Genomic DNA, 18,054 nt, shown 5'->3' on the forward strand with positions numbered 1-18,054 from the left:
GAAGAGACGCAGCGGAAAGGGAGGAGTCAGCCAAGGAGGAGAGGGAGGAGGATGGAGGAGGAGGAGGAGGAGAAGAAGAGCCAGGCCTGCATGCAATCCGTGACGGTAAAACCAAATCTACACAGGTGCCACGGGTTACATGCTTGACGGCCGTCAGAAGGTTCACCCAGTGGGCAGTAAAAGTGATATACCTTCCCTGCCCGTGTTTGCTAGACCACGTGTCTGTGGTCAGATATATCTTGGCACCGACAATGTGTGCCAGAGATACATTCACTTGCCGCTGAACATGGCCATATAGCTCTGGGATGCCCTTCTGTGAGAAATACTTCCTTCCTGGGACCTTCCATTGTGGCGTTCCAATGGCCACAAATTTTCGAAAGGCCTCCGAGTCCACCAGTTTATATGGCAGTAGTTGGCGGGCTATCAGTTCTGACAAGCCAGCCGTCAACCGTTGGGCAAGAGGGTTATCCAGCGTCATCATTTTTTTACGCTCGAACATTAGGCCCACTGAAGCCGGCCTTTTTGCAGAAAAATGTGAGCTTGGCGTGATGGAAGGTGGAGTGGAGGACAATTGTGAGGAGAAAGGAGAAGGAGAAGTAGAAGATGAGGCTGGACGGTGAGAGCCTGGAGTGTGGCTTTGTGTGTTCCGTTGCTCCCACTGGGCTCGGTGATGGCTGCTCATGTGCCTTCTTAAGGCGGTCATCCCTAGGTGAGTGTTGGGCTTACCGCGACTAATGCGTTGACTGCAAAGATTGCAGATCGCAACGCTATTGTCAGCAGCGGACACGTTAAAAAAAGCCTACACTGCGAAGATATGTGCCAGTGTCATGGGAGCGCCAGATGTGACCGTACATGGTCGATGACTCGCTCCTGATACATTTGCAGTCTGCTTTGTCCCTCCTGTGCAATGTAAGTTATTCCTGCTTCTCCTCCCTATCTGCTGGTCCATATCTCCCTCTGAGCTCCCCTCCTCTTCCTCTCTTGTGGGCACCCACGTGACATCACTAGACACGTCATCATCGACGTCACCTTCCCCACCGCTATAAGTAGAGATCTCGGAGTAGGCAGCAACACTGGGGACCAACCTCCTCCTTGGGCTGATCTGGGTACTGTCGTCAGACTGCTGAGTGGCGGTTGTTGCTACCTCCTCTTCCTGATCCAATACCAAGAGTGGCTGCATATCAAGAAATGTCTTGATATGGATCGGAAAATAATTCCTGTGACTCAAGCGGAAGGTATGTGGTGGTAGTGGTGGTGGTGGTGGTGGTGGTGGTGGTAGTGTCTTTGGGGGTGCTCATAGCAGAGAGTGAAGAAGAGGGTGCAGATCGAGAGGATGAGGAGGGTGCAGAAGAGTAAGGCTGAGTGAGCCACTCAGCCAAGTCTGGTGCGTCCTTTAAATGAATTGAACGCACCTTCTGCAACTTCCCACTTTGGCTCAAGCCTGTTGCTCCTGCCCTACCCCTACCACCCCTACGGAAGGGCCTGCCTCTTCCTCTGCCTGTCATTTTTTTAATGACCCTGTGACAAAACTCTCAGTCCCTCTACTGATAAAGGACTGCTGCAGTATAGGGCAGCAGTCAGCAGTAGTGCACCTCAACCCTATGTATTGTGGACCTATACCAGTCCTTACGGAATACCAGACTGTACCTCACTCAACCCTATGTACTGTAGTACCCTATACCTTACCAGTCCTTATAAGGACCTTTGTGGAACAAGTATGTTGTGAATGATTAGCAGACTGTACCTTAGTCCCTATACTGATAAAGGACTACTACAGCAGAAGGGCAGCAGTCAGCAGTAGTGCACCTCAACCTTATGTATTGTGGACCTATACCAGTCCTTACGGAATAGCAGACTGTACCTCACTCATCCCTATGTACTGTAGTACCCTATACCTTACTAGTCCTTATAAGGACCTTTGTGGCAGGGGCGGATCCAGAGTCTAATCTCGGGAGGGGCGCTTCTATAAAATATGTTTTTTTGGGGGCAATTTATATGGGAAATGGCTGGTATTGGCACTTCAATCATTACGGCACCATGGTTGTTATGGTGTCAGGATGATTGAAGCACATTATTTCTATTAATACATTGTAATATAAAATTAAATGGTTGAACTCACCATAATGCAGAATCAATGGGAGCCCTGAGGGTGTCTTTCGCCATGTCGCCTGCCACCAAATGCGGATTGTCACTTGCCACGTCACTTGTCACCAAATGCGGATTGTTACTTGCCACGTCACCTGCCACACATTGCGGATTGCCACTTGCCACGTCACTTGTCACCAAATACGGATTGCTACTTGCCACGTAGCCTGCCACACATTGCGGATTGTCACTTGCCACGTCACCTGTCACACATTGCGGATTGTCACTTGCCACATAGCCTGCCACACATTGCGGATTGCCACGTCACCTACCACACATTGTGGATTGTCACTTGCCACGTCACCTGCCACACATTGCGGATTGCTACTTGTTACGTAGCCTGCCACACATTGCGGATTGTCACTTGCCACGTCACCTGCCACACATTGCGGATTGTCACTTGCCACATAGCATGCCACACATTGCGGATTGCCACTTGCCACGTCACCTACCACACATTGCGGATTGTCACTTGCCACGTCACCTGCCACACATTGCGGATTGACACGTAGCCTGCCACACATTGCGGATTGACACGTAGCCTGCCACACATTGCGGATTGTCACTTGCCACGTCACCTGCCACACATTGCGGATTGACACGTAGCCTGCCACACATTGCGGATTGACACGTAGCCTGCCACACATTGCGGATTGTCACTTGCCACGTCACCTACCACACATTGCGGATTCCCACTTAACACGTCACCTACCACACATTGTGGATTGTCACTTGCCACGTCACCTGCCACACATTGCGGTTTGACACGTAGCCTGCCACACATTGCGGATTGCCGCCTGCCACACATTGCGGATTGACACGTAGCCTGCCACACATTGCGGATTGCCGCCTGCCACACATTGCGGATTGTCACTTGCCACGTCACCTGCCACACATTGCGGATTGTCACTTGCCACATAGCCTGCCACACATTGCGGATTGTCACTTGCCACATAGCCTGCCACACATTGCGGATTGCCACTTGCCACGTAGTCTGCCACACATTGCGGATTGTCACTTGCCACGTCACCTGCCACACATTGCTGATTGTCACTTGCCACGTCGCCTGCCACACATTGCGGATTGCCACTTGCCACGTCACCTACCACACATTGCGGATTGTCACTTGCCATGTCACCTGCCACACTTTGCGGATTGACACGTAGCCTGCCACACATTGCGGATTGTCACTTGCCACCTCACCTGCCACACATTGCTGATTGTCACTTGCCACGTCGCCTGCCACACATTGCGGATTGCCACTTGTCACGTCACCTACCACATATTGCGGATTGTCACTTGCCACGTCACCTGCCACACATTGCGGATTGACACGCAGCCTGCCACACATTGCGGATTGCCACGTCGCCTGCCACACATTGCGGATTGGCACGTAGCCTGCCACACATTGCGGATTGCCACTTGCCACGTCACCTGCCACACATTGTGGATTGTCACTTGCCACGTCACCTGCCACACATTGCGGATTGCCACGTAGCCTGCCACACATTTCGGATTGCCACTTGCCACGTAGCCTGCCACACATTGCGGATTGTCACCTACTGTGTCACTTTTCTGCTAAGGTGTTCTTTTGTTGAGTCCAGAGTGAAGATAGGCAGCAGAGAGATGATGTAATCTCTCTGCTGCACACAGCTTCCTGCACAGTGAGGGCGGAACTGGAGGGATGCAGGGCAGTGAGAGATGATGTCATCTCTCTGCTCCCCTGCCCGCTGGCTTCCTGATTGGCCAGCAGCCCTCCTAAGCCGCCCAGCTGCCCCCCCTCACCCGTCCACTCTGCACAGTCACCCACGGAACCGGCCGCGCTGGTACCCGCGGAACCGACCACGTTGGTACCCGCGGAACCGGCCGCGATTGTACCCGCGGAACTGACCGCGGGTACCCGCGGAACCAGCCGCGATTGTACCCGCGGAACCGGCCGCGCTGGCACCCGCTGGGCATATTCTCGGAGGGGGCAATTGCCCCGTTGACCCCCCCCTGGATCCGCCGCTGCTTTGTGGAACAAGTAGGTTGGGAATGATTAGCAGACTGTACCTCAGTCCCTATACTGATAAAGGACTACTGCAGCAGAAGGGCAGCAGTCAAGTATAATATTATTTCTATATTTGGAAGAAAGAATATTATACGTGTACAAGCCTATTACCATACCAGTCCTGAAAAGAACCTTTGTGGACCTAATAGTAACAGCTACTGATTAAACTGACTGTCCCTCACTGCCTCACACACAGCTTCCTGCCTGTCCCTATTTAAACTGACAAAACAGAGGCTGCTGGAACAATAACTTGAATAGCACTTTTGTGGACATAATAGTAACAGCTAATGATTAAACTGACTGTCCCTGCAGCACATAGCGTCCTGTTCCTTTTCTACACTGACAAAAGACACAGGCTGCTGCAACAATGACTTGAATAGCAGTGCCTCAAACCTATATCCTGAACTACACCTAACACCTATACCATGATACCAGTCCTTAAAAGAACTTTTGTGGACCTAATAGATAGCGATTTGGGTCACTGAAGTCCCTGCTCCACACAGCAACCTCTCCCTATAGTGACAGAAGAAAGAATGTAAAATGGCCGCCGGATCGGGTCTATTTATAAGTTAGGGGGAATGTCCAAGTGTCCATGTGCTGTAATGTCTCAATTGGCTGTCCTGTACCCCATGATGGATGTGTCAGAATAGGTCAAAGTTCTTTTACATAGTAAACACGGAAGTCCGCCGGGCGAACGGCGGCAATAGTCCGCCGATCGGGCGGACGGCGAACAGCCGAAATTCGCAGCGAAACGACCGCTGGGCGAACCGTTCGGCCATCCCTAATCTTGAATACTTTCAAAGTCTTATAAAGAATTGTCTTAGTATATCATTATATACTCATGCAGGCTTTGTTTTTCATCAGCAGCAATATGATAAAAATAGGTTTTGTTGTGTTGAATTCTACGTTCGCCTACACCAGCTAGGAATCACCCAAATCTGAGCACAGCCTGGATGATTGAAGTGACAACTTTATTGAACTAAATAAAATATAGTACTCCTTTAGAAAATTAACCCAAGGCTTTAGGCCTTATGTAACATTATTTATTTTTTCTATCTGCCTGGAGCTCAGTTTTAAAGTGGCCATAAATGTTAAACACCCATCGCCTCGCTCTTGCGACTTTGCTGGGATAATTAAACAATCAGAATACCAGCAGACGAAAGGGAATTTACTAAATATTTTGCCAACAGGGGATGCCAAAGTGTCAGCTGAAAAAACTTTCCTTCAAGTGATTCTAAAGTCTCACTTTTTTTCCTTTAAGAATAACAAACATGTTATACTTGCCTGCTCTGTGTAATGGTTTTGCACAGAGCAGCCTGGATCCTCCTCTTCTCGGGTCCTCCTTTGGAACTTCCAACCCCTCCCTCCTGCCAAGTGCCCCCGTAGCAAGCAGCTAACTATGGGGCCCCCAAGCCGCTGCTCTGTGTGTCCATTCAGACACGGAGCCACAATTCTGTTCCACCCCCACTCTCTCTTCATTGGCTCACTGACTTTAATTGAGAGCAATTGGAGCCAATGGTGCCCGCTGTGTGTTTCAGCCAATCAGGAGGGAAGACGAGACTCTCCTGTAATATGGCTGGATCGAGTTGGGCTCAGGTAAGTATTAGGGGAGCTGAGGGGGGCTGCTGCACACAGATGTTTTTTTTATCTTAACCACTTCAATAAAGGGCCCAGACTAATTTTCAGCTTTAAGCGCTGTTGCACTTGCACTGTACCCAAACTAAATGTTTATCATTTTGTTCCCACAAATAGAGCTTTCTTTTGGTGGTATTTGATCACCTCCTGGGATTTTTATTTTCTGCTAAACAAATAAAAATAAGACAGACATTTTTGAACAAAATGTTTTTTTGTTTCAGTTGCAAAACTTTATAAATAAGTAAGTTTTCTCCTTCACTGTTGGGCACTGATGGGGCTGCACTGATGAGGTGGCACTGATGAGGTTGCATTGATGGGCACTGATGATGGGCACTAATATGCGGCACTGATGGGCACTGATAGGTGGCACTGATATGCGGCACGGATGGGCACTGATAGGCAGCACAGATGGGCACTGATAGGTGGCATGGATGGGCGCTGATGTACTGTAATGTATTGTATTGATGGATGCCAATCAGTACCAAACAATAATGAATGCTAATCAGTGATGCCCATTGTGGGCACTGATTGGCATCCATTGTGGGCACTGATTGGCATCCCTGGTGGTCTAGGTTGGCATACCTGGTGGTGGAAATCTCTGGTGGCATTCCTGGTGATCCAGTGTGGGCATCCTCGGGGGGGGGGGTGCAGCAGCCATTTGGCTCTCCTCTGGAGTTGCGGTGTGTAAGACTGACACACCGCAACAGTGATCGCCAAGATGCGTGTCCCTGGGGGCGTGCAGCGGCTTAATATCGAAGGTGTCAAATGACTTCCGGTCAGGGTATTGAAACCACTTTGCCGCTGTCATTTTGCTATATAGCAGGTGGAAAGTGGTTAATGCATAGAATGCATTAAGATAAAAAAAGCTTCTGACTTTACAACCACTTTCAGTTCCATGCCATTCTTTCCCACATTAAGAAGATAGGCACCAGTGCTACAAGACCTAGCCATTCACTACAAATCACCGATTGCAGGATATGAGTATGCCTCTGTACAGTATATAAAAGTTGACTTGGGAAAAAGTTTTTTAAGTGTTAGATTGCTTCATCACTTCCAACCAAAGAATGGTATTTCCAATGTGTAAACACTAAAAAATGGTGAATGGGTCCATGGCCCTATACTTCAGACTTTGGCAGTTCATCTTGATGCGGTTCAGTTCTTTTTACTGATATACACATTTAGCCACTCACAGTGAGTTAGCTGGTTTTAAAGTAGAGAACAGCCTTGAAATTGAACATTTGAAGGTTGTTGCATAGTTTAATGAGAAATATTGTGTTTTGTGTAGGATACAATGGATGGATGAATTTAACAGAAATTGATCCTGATGAAGAAGTTCAAGGAGAAATTCACCTCAAAATTGAAATATTAAACAGCGAATTGTCTCGCAAACTGCGCTGCACTGTTTTTGAAGCAAGGTAAGATTTAGTTGTGATCTGTCAACAACGTAGGGTACTTGTATCTTCTGCATTTAGACCTGTTGTCACTTTTATGGAGTTAAGCTTTGACAGAATCAGTATAAGCTGCAGATGCTAGTTTTCTGGCTAGTATACTAAGGAGCTGGGTTCAGGTTTGAATCACTGATAGGAAACAAATTTGCATATCTGTAAATTAAGATCTCTTTAATTGTATACTCGTTTAAGAGATGTACATTATTGAGGATGAATATGACAGCCAGAAAATGCATATTTTTAGAATGAGCATTAACAGTGATAGCCCCATTGTCCATATTCCAGCCCCCAGTGTGCTGTCTGAATGCCTAGAGCAGAAGCATAGGTAGAGATAGGTCGGCCATACACTGAGTCAATTTTGTGGTTGCAGGAAAGAAATTTTTCGAAATTTGTGATAATCACAAGAGAATCAGGTTAGCTGGTTGTACCCAAGTTAATTGATCAATTAACTTGGTACATTCAGCCTGCCCATTAACGGTTAGAATCTCGGCCGTTCCTGCTAAACCAGCCGAGATTTGAACCATGTATGGCCAGCCTTAGGTTGAAATTAGACCTGTAGTTATTTCACTTTTGTTGTAATGTTCAAAATGATTACATTTGATTAAGTAGAAGTCCAGTCAAATACTATCTAAGCTTAAACTTGCTCCCACCTACATGCTAAGCCCTATACTAACTACCCTGTAAAGGAAAGATGTCTCAATACTTACCTATTCTGAAGGCACTCCGGTCTAGTCACATGATCTCCTCAGCGGCTGGATTCGGGGAAGAGGAGAGATTGGTGACAATGGTTACAAAGCCTGTGCAATGTTGTCACCCATAGGCTTACTCTGAGGCATCCGTGGTCCCTCCTCTACACTTAAGCCGGCCACTGGGAGACACTCGTGTAACCAGATTGGAGTGCCCTCAGCATAAGGTAAGTATTGACATCTTTCCTTCACAGGGTAATTAGAATAGAACTTAGATTCGGGGTGGAATCAGCTTTAAGCTTACCGCAGATAGTATTTTCCTGGAAAGTGATTACTCCTACAGGACCACAGGGTTTGTTACCGTCTTCTTTGTGTTTTTTATTATATTTCAGTTACCAACAAGCATCCCAATAAACATGTCCTAAGATAAATATAATATAACCTGACATTGCTTACCTTCTTCTTAGTAGACTTTTTACCAGGCTGTTATTCTAACCAACTTCCTGCAATACTTGGGGAGTCAGTGACCCAGGTTAAGTTTGCATATCAGAAAAGCCTGAGAAAATTGACAAAACCATATCTGCATACTTCTTCTGGTTTAGTGAGTCAAGGTATTGAAGCCAGAGGGTCGTATGAGAGCCACACTATTAACATTTTAGGAAAACAGGATCAGCAGTGCATTTCTGTGCTTTGTTACAAATACACATTTGTTTTGCATGGGGCGGAAAACTATTTTCATTATAATCCTAAAAATTAAACAAAAAACATAGGGGTCAAAATATCGAGATAATAGTGGCATGGTTTGATAGCCTGCAGGGAATTATATTTGTAATATGGTCCTGTAGACAGTGGTTGAATTAAAAATATGTTGGCACAAAATGATAATCCTGAAAATACCTTGTTTTATGGGCAATCAAATTGTTTCATAGTGAAGGCAAAAAAATGCAGATGTCATAATTCAGAGGCCACAAACAAGCAATTGTAAAAATACATGGGTAACAAAAGAGCGGAGTGTAAAAAAGGCGTAGATAATACCAGATTGTGGAGAATAGAAGGAGACCATATTTTAGAGGGGGAGAGAAAAGGGAAGGTAGACCAGTTTGTGTGTGGGAAAGAGGTACCGTAGTTAGATCAGAATGTATAATAGCTGCAGCTTTTAGAAACACGTTTTTCCTTTTTTTTTTTTTTCCTTTTTAACAAGCATCATCAGCAGTGGACTAAAATAAGATTTTTTTTTGTCTGTACACCTTTAAACTCGGACAAATTTGGGTCAACAGACTACTGTGTAAAACAAAAAAAAAGAAACACATAGAAGCCTTTTATGAGAAAAATAATAAGCTTGCTATGTCCTTACATGTGCCCACTAATTGTTGCTTGTCAGACACTCTTCTTTTTTTTGTAATCGTAATGTGTACACTGCAATGTGCCACCATCTTTCTTTTAATTAAGGAACTTTTCTTTTTCTTAATAGATGCTAGGCTAGGATGGTTAATAATCATTTGGGTGTAAAGGATGTTCCTTTTTTGGGTTACTTGCTTCTTATTGAAGAAAATGCATGGGAATATACTACAGTGTTAATTTCATAGACGGAAACATTTTTGTCATAGTGTTCGTCAGCTGCATATTTCCAGTGACGAAAATGAAAAGTACCATTCATTTTTGTCAATCGACGAAAACTGCTGAAAATCAATTCCATTTTCGTCAACGAAAATGTGAGGGAGGTTTACACTTACGTGGACTTTCGGTTTCCTTGGAGCTCTGTCTGTAGAGACTGTGAGTGCTTCCGCTTCCAGCAAGCAAGGTAGCGAGTAGCGACCATAGCGTGCTTAGCACTGTGCAGCATTACAGGCCTCCTCACACAACCATCTGGAGCATCATGTATTACAGGCCTCCTGAGACGGCCTTCCAGAGCATTGTGCATTACAAGCCTTCTCAGGCTGCCCAGAGCACTGTGAGTGTGTACATCACAGGCCTCTCCTCAGACCACTGTCCAGAATACTGTGTGCATTACAGGCCTCCTCTCATTACCAGCATCCAGAGCACTGTGCATTACAGGCTTCCCCCAAAAAAACAGTCTGGGTGCAGACTGTATGACAGTTTTAATTCAACAAGTGGTTGCAAGCCTAACTCACATTTTTGTAATAAGTTTAAGGCATGGTACGGTCCCATACAACGGGGATCATCAGTGAAGTCAATCCCTGGGATGGATATGCTGTTCCTGTGTTCTTGTTTTTTTCAGTGTTTTTGGGAACAGGGTTACTGTTTCCACTGGATGGCTGCCGTGATTTGTGGACTGTAATTCCCCCTTACCCCCCCTCCCTTCCCCATCCCGTTCACTTGCATTGCCACTGAGCACATTATGCCACTATAATCATTGTGCATAATTCATGGACTCTTTCCATCATTATACAGAGCGGATTTTCAGTCTCTCCTGTGCATAAATTTATGCTCATTCAGCACGTTGTTGTTTAAAATTATTGTGGATTTTTGTTTTTAGCTTTGCATCATTTACTTGTATGGTTCCCCTCAGACCACCATCTGGAGTACTGTGCAGCATTACAGGCCTCTCGGACCACTGTCCCAGAGCACTGTGAATTACAAGCCTCCTCAGACCACCATCCAGAGCACTGTGCAGCATTACAGGCCTACTCAGAGCACTGTGCAGCATTACAGGCCTCCTCAGACCACCGTCCAGAGCACTGTGTGCACTACAGTCCTCCTTATACCACTGGCCCCCAGAGCACTGTGCATTACAGACCTCCCCTCAGACCACCATCCAGAGCACTGTGCAGCATTACAGGCCTCTCAGACCAGCGTCCCAGAGAATTGTGCGTTACAGGCAGTGGCGGTGCGTCCATAAAGGGTGCAGGAGCGCTGCCCCCTCTCCTGTCACTCTCTAATCACCATAGATAGATTCATGCAATGCATGAATCTATCTATGGTCGCTGCTGACACCCCCTATTCAGGTGCCCAGCCCATTTTCGTGAGAAGCTGGTGCAACACTGTACATTCACTTCTCACTCAGCTGTATGTTAGCAAAGAGAAGGCATTCGCTTTGCTAACATTGAACCGCCTCTCAGCCAATCAGGTTGCCGGATCGTCACCGATCCGTGATCCGAACGGGTCAACCCGCTCGGATCGGCACATGCCGCGATCCGCGGTCTCGGCCTTAGTAAAGGCCGCGGCTTCGGCCTAGCTCCGAAGCGGCGGCCATCTTTCTACACCCAGGCTGTTTACACTGATCGCTCCGACGGAGCGATCACTTGTAAACAAACAGGCGTCATGTCATGACGCCGGTTCCTCTCTCCCCTCTCTCTGTACTAACCTGTGCAGTGGAGGGGAGAGATCCTGAGATGGAAGCAGCCATCCCTCCATACCCTGTAGTACCCAGCAATACCCTGCCAATACTCTGCAGTACCCCAATACTCTAGCAATACTCTAGCAATACTCTGCAATACTCTTCAATACCCTAATACTCTAGCAATACTCTGCAATACCCCAATACTCTGCAATACTCCAATACTCTAGCAATACCCCAATGCTCTAGCAATACTCTGCGATACCCTGCCAATGCTCTAGTGATACCCTGCCAATGCTCTAGCGATACTCTGTGATACCCTGCCAATACTCTGCGATACCCAGCCATGCCCAGCCTTACGCAGCCGTGCCCAGCCTTACGCAGCCGTGCCCAGCCATACTCAGCCGTGCCCAGCCATACTCAGCTATGCTCAGCCGTACCCAGCCATACTCAGCCAATATTACAGTGGGGGAGATTGTGGATATTACAGTGGGGACTATATGGTGGTGGAATTTTCACAGGTTTTTGCAAATTAAATTATTATTTGCTGATCCGAAAACGATCCGATCCGTGAGTTTTTTGAACCGTTGCACCCCTAATCATAGCACAGGACGAGGGGAGGCACGGGACAAGGCATCAGGGTCGGGGAAGAAATGGAGGACACCGGACACTGCTCGCCACCTGCCGCAGTCACCCGCTACCCACCCAAGACAAGGTAAGTGCCAGGCAGATGGCGGGTGGGCGGTGGGCACAGTGGCAGCACTTGGGGCACAGTGGCAACATTTGGGACACAGTAGCAGCCCTTGGGGCCCAGTTGCAGCATTTAATGGGCACAGTGGCAGCATTTGATGGGCAAAGTGGCTGCGTTTGATGGGCAAAGTGGCTGCATTTGATGGGCACAGTGGCTGCGTTTGATGGGCACAGTGGCTGCGTTTGATGGGCACAGTGGCTGCATTTGATGTGCACAGTGGCAGCATTTGATGTGCACAGTGGCAGCGTTTGATGGGCAGAGTGGCAGCATTTGATGGCACAGTGGCTGCGTTTGGTACAGTAGCTGCGTTTGATGGGCACAGTGAGGCTACAATTGATGGGGTTTTTTTTTCATAATTTGTCAGTTTGTTTGCGCCCCCCCAAAATTTTTTAGCACCAGCCGCCACTGGTTACAGGCCTCCTCAAACGATACAATGTACTGGAGATTTTAGTCGACAAATGTACTGAAGATTTTAGTCGACTAAATGTACTGGAGATTTTAGTCGACTAAATATGACTAAAACTAAAATAATTGCCAATTGCCATTGGCTCCCACTGCTGTCAATCAAATCCAGTGACACAGGAGTCGGGGGTGGGGCCGAGTCCTGCTTTCCAGGAGTGGCTTTCCAAGGGGCACTTGAGAAGAGGAGGAGCCAGGAGCGCAGCAGGGGGACCACAGAAAAGGAGGATCGGGACTACTCTGTGCAAAACCCTTGCACAGGGGAGGTAAGTATTACATGTTTGTTATTTCATTTTTTTTTTTAAACAAACCTTTACAATCACTTTAACTTGTGTATGGATGGTTAATACACTGCCATCTTGTGGTTATTTTGGTTGTTGCGTCTGCCTTTCTGGGTTTCCTTTCTATACTTTCTCTGCGTCACCTCCCACTGTACTTCCTGTTCCAGCTTCATTATGCTTATGGAATAAGAGATGGCCACTTCTGTATAGGCCTTTAATGCAATCTGCTGGCATCCGGGAACACATTACCATGTTTTGTCCTGCAGATACGGTCTTTCATTCAACTGCCACATTTTGTTGTTTGCTATACCTGTTGCTTGCAATAAAGACCCACGCTGATGAATTGGTGTCTGGTGAGTTCAAGCTATCTGATGAGAACTGTCTGCAGTGATTAGATCTGCTTATACAGACCAGTCATAAAGGTCTTAGCAAGGGATAAGTAACTATTACAACAGTTGGAGTCAAAATAATGTGCAAATGGCTGAAAGGTGCTGTAGGTGATAGGGAGCGATGGAAAGGGAGGTTGTGTGAAAGCTTAGCCTGGAAATAGGCTTTAAAAGCTGGTCACACATGGGGAATTTGGACACATCAAATAGAATGATCAGATCCCCAGGTGATTTTATCTAACCTATTTCTCCATATATTGCAGTGCTGAATATGGCTGGCTTAACTTTTTAAACGGAAACTTTAATTGTTATGGGTCAACTTTTTTTATTTTCTTTTTTAAGGGGGGGGAGCCCTCATTCATTGTCTCCTAAATATACAAAGCTAAACTACTACCCCCAAGTTATCCTGCAGTCCATGCAGTACATGCCTTTAAAGTGTAGTGAGGGTTAGTAGGTGTGTAGCACTAGATCTTTACCAGTTGGGCTGCAGGAAATGCGGGACAAGGTAGAGGGACCAGATATGTATGTATATTAGGTTAGGGAGGGGGATGGGAGGTTTTTGTAAAAAGCACCTTTAAGCACTAATCTTCTAATGCACATGTGTCAAATACAAGGCCCGCAGGCCAAATCTGGCCCTCCAAGCCATTTCATTTGGCTCTCGCACCTCTCCTAGAGCTGCAGTAGAGCTCCAGTCCTCATTTGGGCATCCTCCAGACCCTGCACGTTCTGCTTTCCAGCAGCAACACAAGGTAAGGGGGTGTACTTTGATGTAAGGGAGGGTGGGGGGGAACTCTTGACAAGCGATGTAAGGGGGGTGGAATACTCTGGACCTCTAGTATAACAGATACAGCCGGCCCTTTGAGGGCAATCATAATGCTGATGTGGCCCTCAATGAAGTTGCGTTTGACACCCCTGTTAGCTGTACACACAAACATGCAAAATGTTTTGTATGATTCCACTAACAACTGTTTCCTGCAATAATATGTGTTTGGGTGCAATTGCCCCCGCCCCTGTGTAATCATCCTGCAGATCACAAGCACAGATGCCTCAGACTCAAACTGTGCTGCACAAATCAGAACATCCAATCATTGTCTATTTATGGAGCAGGTGTGTGCTACTTTAATGCTACATTTAAAATAGAAGTTATATTCAAGTGTTCAGAAAATGTATGCAGGAGAAAAACTTGCTTAATTAACTAAATAACATCTCTAAGGGGTTACGTATTTATAGGAGTCAAATTATTAGAGCCACTGGCTATTTGACTCGAGGGAATGTGTACGCTGCTTATCTCAGCACATATTGTCAGCAGAGAAGAGAAAACTAATTTACCAGCAAATGTTTATGTGCTAACATTTCATGCAGAATACATAAAATCCAGTAAATGGCACTTACAAAGGGTGAGTCACATTCCATTTAGAAAATTGTACAGCCATTTCAGAAGAGCTCTTATTGCATTTATTAATCTGAAATTGGGATATTAAGGTAGCAGTACATAAGATCCAGCCACTCAGCCTGCCTGGCTGTTCACACTTGGGATAGCTATAGATGTAGAGTAGACAGTTGTTGAACTTTGGCAGTTCATCCAATTGTTGACAACTATCTATCTAGCTATTTTTCATATAAAAAGGTGCACTCAGATCCTAAGATTGTACATGATACTTTTGGAGTCAATACTTATTGCAGAGTAAACATCAAACAAGCTGCAAACTAAACTAACAATAGTGCAGTACATTAAAACACAATTTATTAAAATTCAGGCATGTACTCACATATTAGAAAAAGGTATAGGTACAGAGCATATCAAAAATTTCTGCCAGACCCTGTGTTCTTTTGGATGAAATACGTAGGAAGGAGCTAATGCACTGATGTGATCAGGCCTGCCAGGGTGTCCAGTGGACAATTTTGATCTGTTTTGTACCTTTTCTAATACGCGAGTACATGCCTGGATTTTAATAATGGTGTTTTAATGTACTGCACTATTGCGATTTGATTCTCCATGCTCTTTTCTCTGTGTGTGTGATTGAAACCTTGATAGGCGATTCATGTGAAACTTAATCAGAGCTGTGTGTAAATATGGAGGGCTCAGCCTGCGATTGATATTGCTACTAACCATCCATTGGGATATTTTTCCATAATGCACTATTGGACCTTTTTTCATTTAAGGTCTAGCTCTCTGGTAAGCAGCGTTGTGAATTCTTGGTGTATGATACATAAGCACTTGTGGACTAATATGTTTATAAACAGTGATATTAATTGAATTTAACACTTTGATTTAATTAGTGCACCTGTGGACTCCTATTGATATCAAATTAATTGAATGATTAACATTTGTTTGTTATTGATTTACTTAAACTGACAGTGCTGCACATTTTGTATAAATTCAATCAATCATTTTTGTGTGTGTAAATTTTAGTGAGGGTGGCTGTCTTTTTCAGTAATTGGTTAGCACTTTTTAGAGCATGGTCTATTTGTTTTTATGCTTATTAATGTTGTCCAATACAGGGAAAGTTCACCTGCTTCTCCTACATGTTTCAATACATCAGGAGCTTAGTCTATAGACTCTATAGTCTACTCTACAGGACTTTCACTGTATTAGATTGCATTAATAAACATACTCTGGACTTCTGAAAGATGAGTGGCTCAATCCTTGTTTGCTTGCCACTCAGGTTCATTACTTATCATATGGCATCACAGAAAATAAATACATTTTTTTAAATATTCGTTCAACTGTGTGTCATCGGCAGTATTCTGTATACCCTTCATTTCATCTTAGTATGAAGGGGTAGAGAATATGATTCCCGATACAGGGCATTATTTTAATTTTTTTTTTTATTGCTCTGGTGACCTAGAAAATAAGATTATATCGTTTTATTAAGTACCCTCAAGGGAACATTTAATTCATCAGAGCGGCTCAGTGAAGGGGTTACCTTAGACTAAATGCCAATGAAAACAACAGGAACAAGTCAGTCCAGACCTTTAATCCTGTTTGATTCTCAAGTGAATGTTAATGTTAATTTTCTTAAAAGTTACACATTTGAAATGTTATTGTTTCAGCCTTTCCATTTTATTATGTTCGGCTGTATTTATTTTATAATAGTAAATTATTTTTCATATGGCAGCTGCTAGACATTTTTTTTTTTAATTAGATTTACATGTTACAGACTAAAATTCTTCTAAACCATTAGACCACACTATTAAAATATTATGCTAAGCATTGTTAATGTATAAAAAAATCTTAATATAGGCAAAAACATATGATATTGGATGGACACTATGGAGACATCCAAACACCCAAAAATATTTTGCAGATGTGCTTGTGTCCTAGTATATACTGTGTGGCATTGTGTGGCATTGATGTATATCTCTGAAGTGCACAGGAACAGGAAGCTTTTTCTTGAAACCTTTCAACATGATCGATAGCTTATCCCAAACCAAGGTAGGCTGCTGATTTTTGGTACGACCGTGGTATCCCACAGCCATTCTAAATATTATCTGAACCTATTGAAATCAATAGGCATCTAGTATATCCTTTTTTGTGAAGTGAAACAATTTAGTTATCAGTCACAGATTTTTTTTTCAACATGTGTGAAAATATCTTTCTGTGATGCAAAGCACGTAAAGGATCATTGTACTAATATACTTGCTCACATTGGCCTAATCTGTAAGTGGTGCGCTAGAAAAAAGGGGGGGATTCATCCCGGCCAATTATTTCAGACACTGTGTCGAAAAGCTGTTGGGCATTGCTTACAGACTTAAGCGCAGTCAAATATGAGAAAACCCCACTAAACAGTATGTTTGTTATGTGTTCTCATTCACACAGCATGCGTCATTTTCTTATTTCAATTATTTGTTACCTTTATATGTTTCTAAGGAAGAGGTGACATGGCTAACCGCAAGGTCTTTCTGAACAGGTCTTTCTGAATTAAAGATAGACATGGGAACCTGTCCCATGTCTATCTTTAATAACATACAAGCCCGGCCTCTATACCGTTGGCCCTTTGCTAAGACAGACAGTGCTTAAATCTATTTATAATTGATAATGAAGATCTTCCTGAACGGTTCAGATGGGGTTAGATATGGCAAACATAGGTGCTCAGTTCCCTCATAAACAAAAAGAAGTACCTAAGATTTTTTTTTTGCTAGTCTAAAATAGAGGACTTAAAAAAGTAAGCTGCCATTTTTAATTATTTTTTTTAGTTATGCTGTGGGAATGGGGACATGTACCAAATAGTTTAAGTAATACTTTACGTTTCCTGACCTTACCCAACCAGATAAAGTGAATGTACACTTACATCAGTAAGCACTTATATAAAACTGGAAAGGGTGTTTTTATAACTGCTGTTGATCCCTACACATAAAGATAATTGTAGCTGGTGCTTAGATTTGTTACTTCTAGAACCATTAATAGTGCTCCTTATAAAGCCCCATCTTTGATATACAGTATTATGTATCTACTAATAAAGTTTTTGCTATTTCTTTGGCAGTGCTCCTAGAACTAGAAAAAGTTACGTGTCTTGCAGACTCTATTTAGCATTCCTACACAAAGTCAACTAATCCCCAACTGAGCTTAATCTCTCTGTGTACATTTTACCTTTCAGAGACTTGGCAAGAAAGGACCGGAACGGAGCATCAGACCCATTTGTTAGAGTGCAGTACAATGGCAAAACACAAGAGAGCTCAGTAAGTTCTTTGTATGGCTTTCTTATTATTTCCTAGTTTATTTCTGCCCATGAAATTATTATACATTGTGTTTTGTGTCAATTACAGAAACTAAAAATCAGAGACGGTTATTACTAAAATTGCTTGGCTAGTATTGATCTTACTCTACATATATATTTTTTTTAAACCATGAATATAATATTGATTAAAGCTCTCAGTAAATAATGATTATCATTCTGAACAGCATTTATTATAA

The 18,054-nt window shown here is 44.3% G+C and overlaps 1 protein-coding gene across 4 annotated transcripts in view; it reads left to right on the plus strand.

Moving 5' to 3' along the window:
• LOC143958930 (ras GTPase-activating protein 4-like) overlaps window positions 1–18,054 on the plus strand; it is a 238,831-nt gene that overhangs the window by 125,683 nt on the left and 95,094 nt on the right. For all 4 annotated transcript variants that reach the window (XR_013270146.1, XM_077467919.1, XM_077467917.1 and 1 more), the window contains exons 5-6: window positions 7,116–7,245; window positions 17,738–17,819. Coding sequence is in view for 3 of the 4 variants with exons in the window: in XM_077467919.1 (XP_077324045.1) it covers window positions 7,116–7,245; window positions 17,738–17,819 (212 nt within the window). In the remaining variant the exon portion in view is untranslated. The remainder of the gene's footprint in view (window positions 1–7,115; window positions 7,246–17,737; window positions 17,820–18,054) is intronic.

This window comes from Lithobates pipiens, unplaced genomic scaffold, assembly GCF_037356315.1.
Source record: "Lithobates pipiens isolate NorthernLeopardFrog02 unplaced genomic scaffold, aLitPip1_a1.2 Scaffold_65, whole genome shotgun sequence".
Lineage (NCBI taxonomy): Eukaryota > Metazoa > Chordata > Amphibia > Anura > Ranidae > Lithobates > Lithobates pipiens.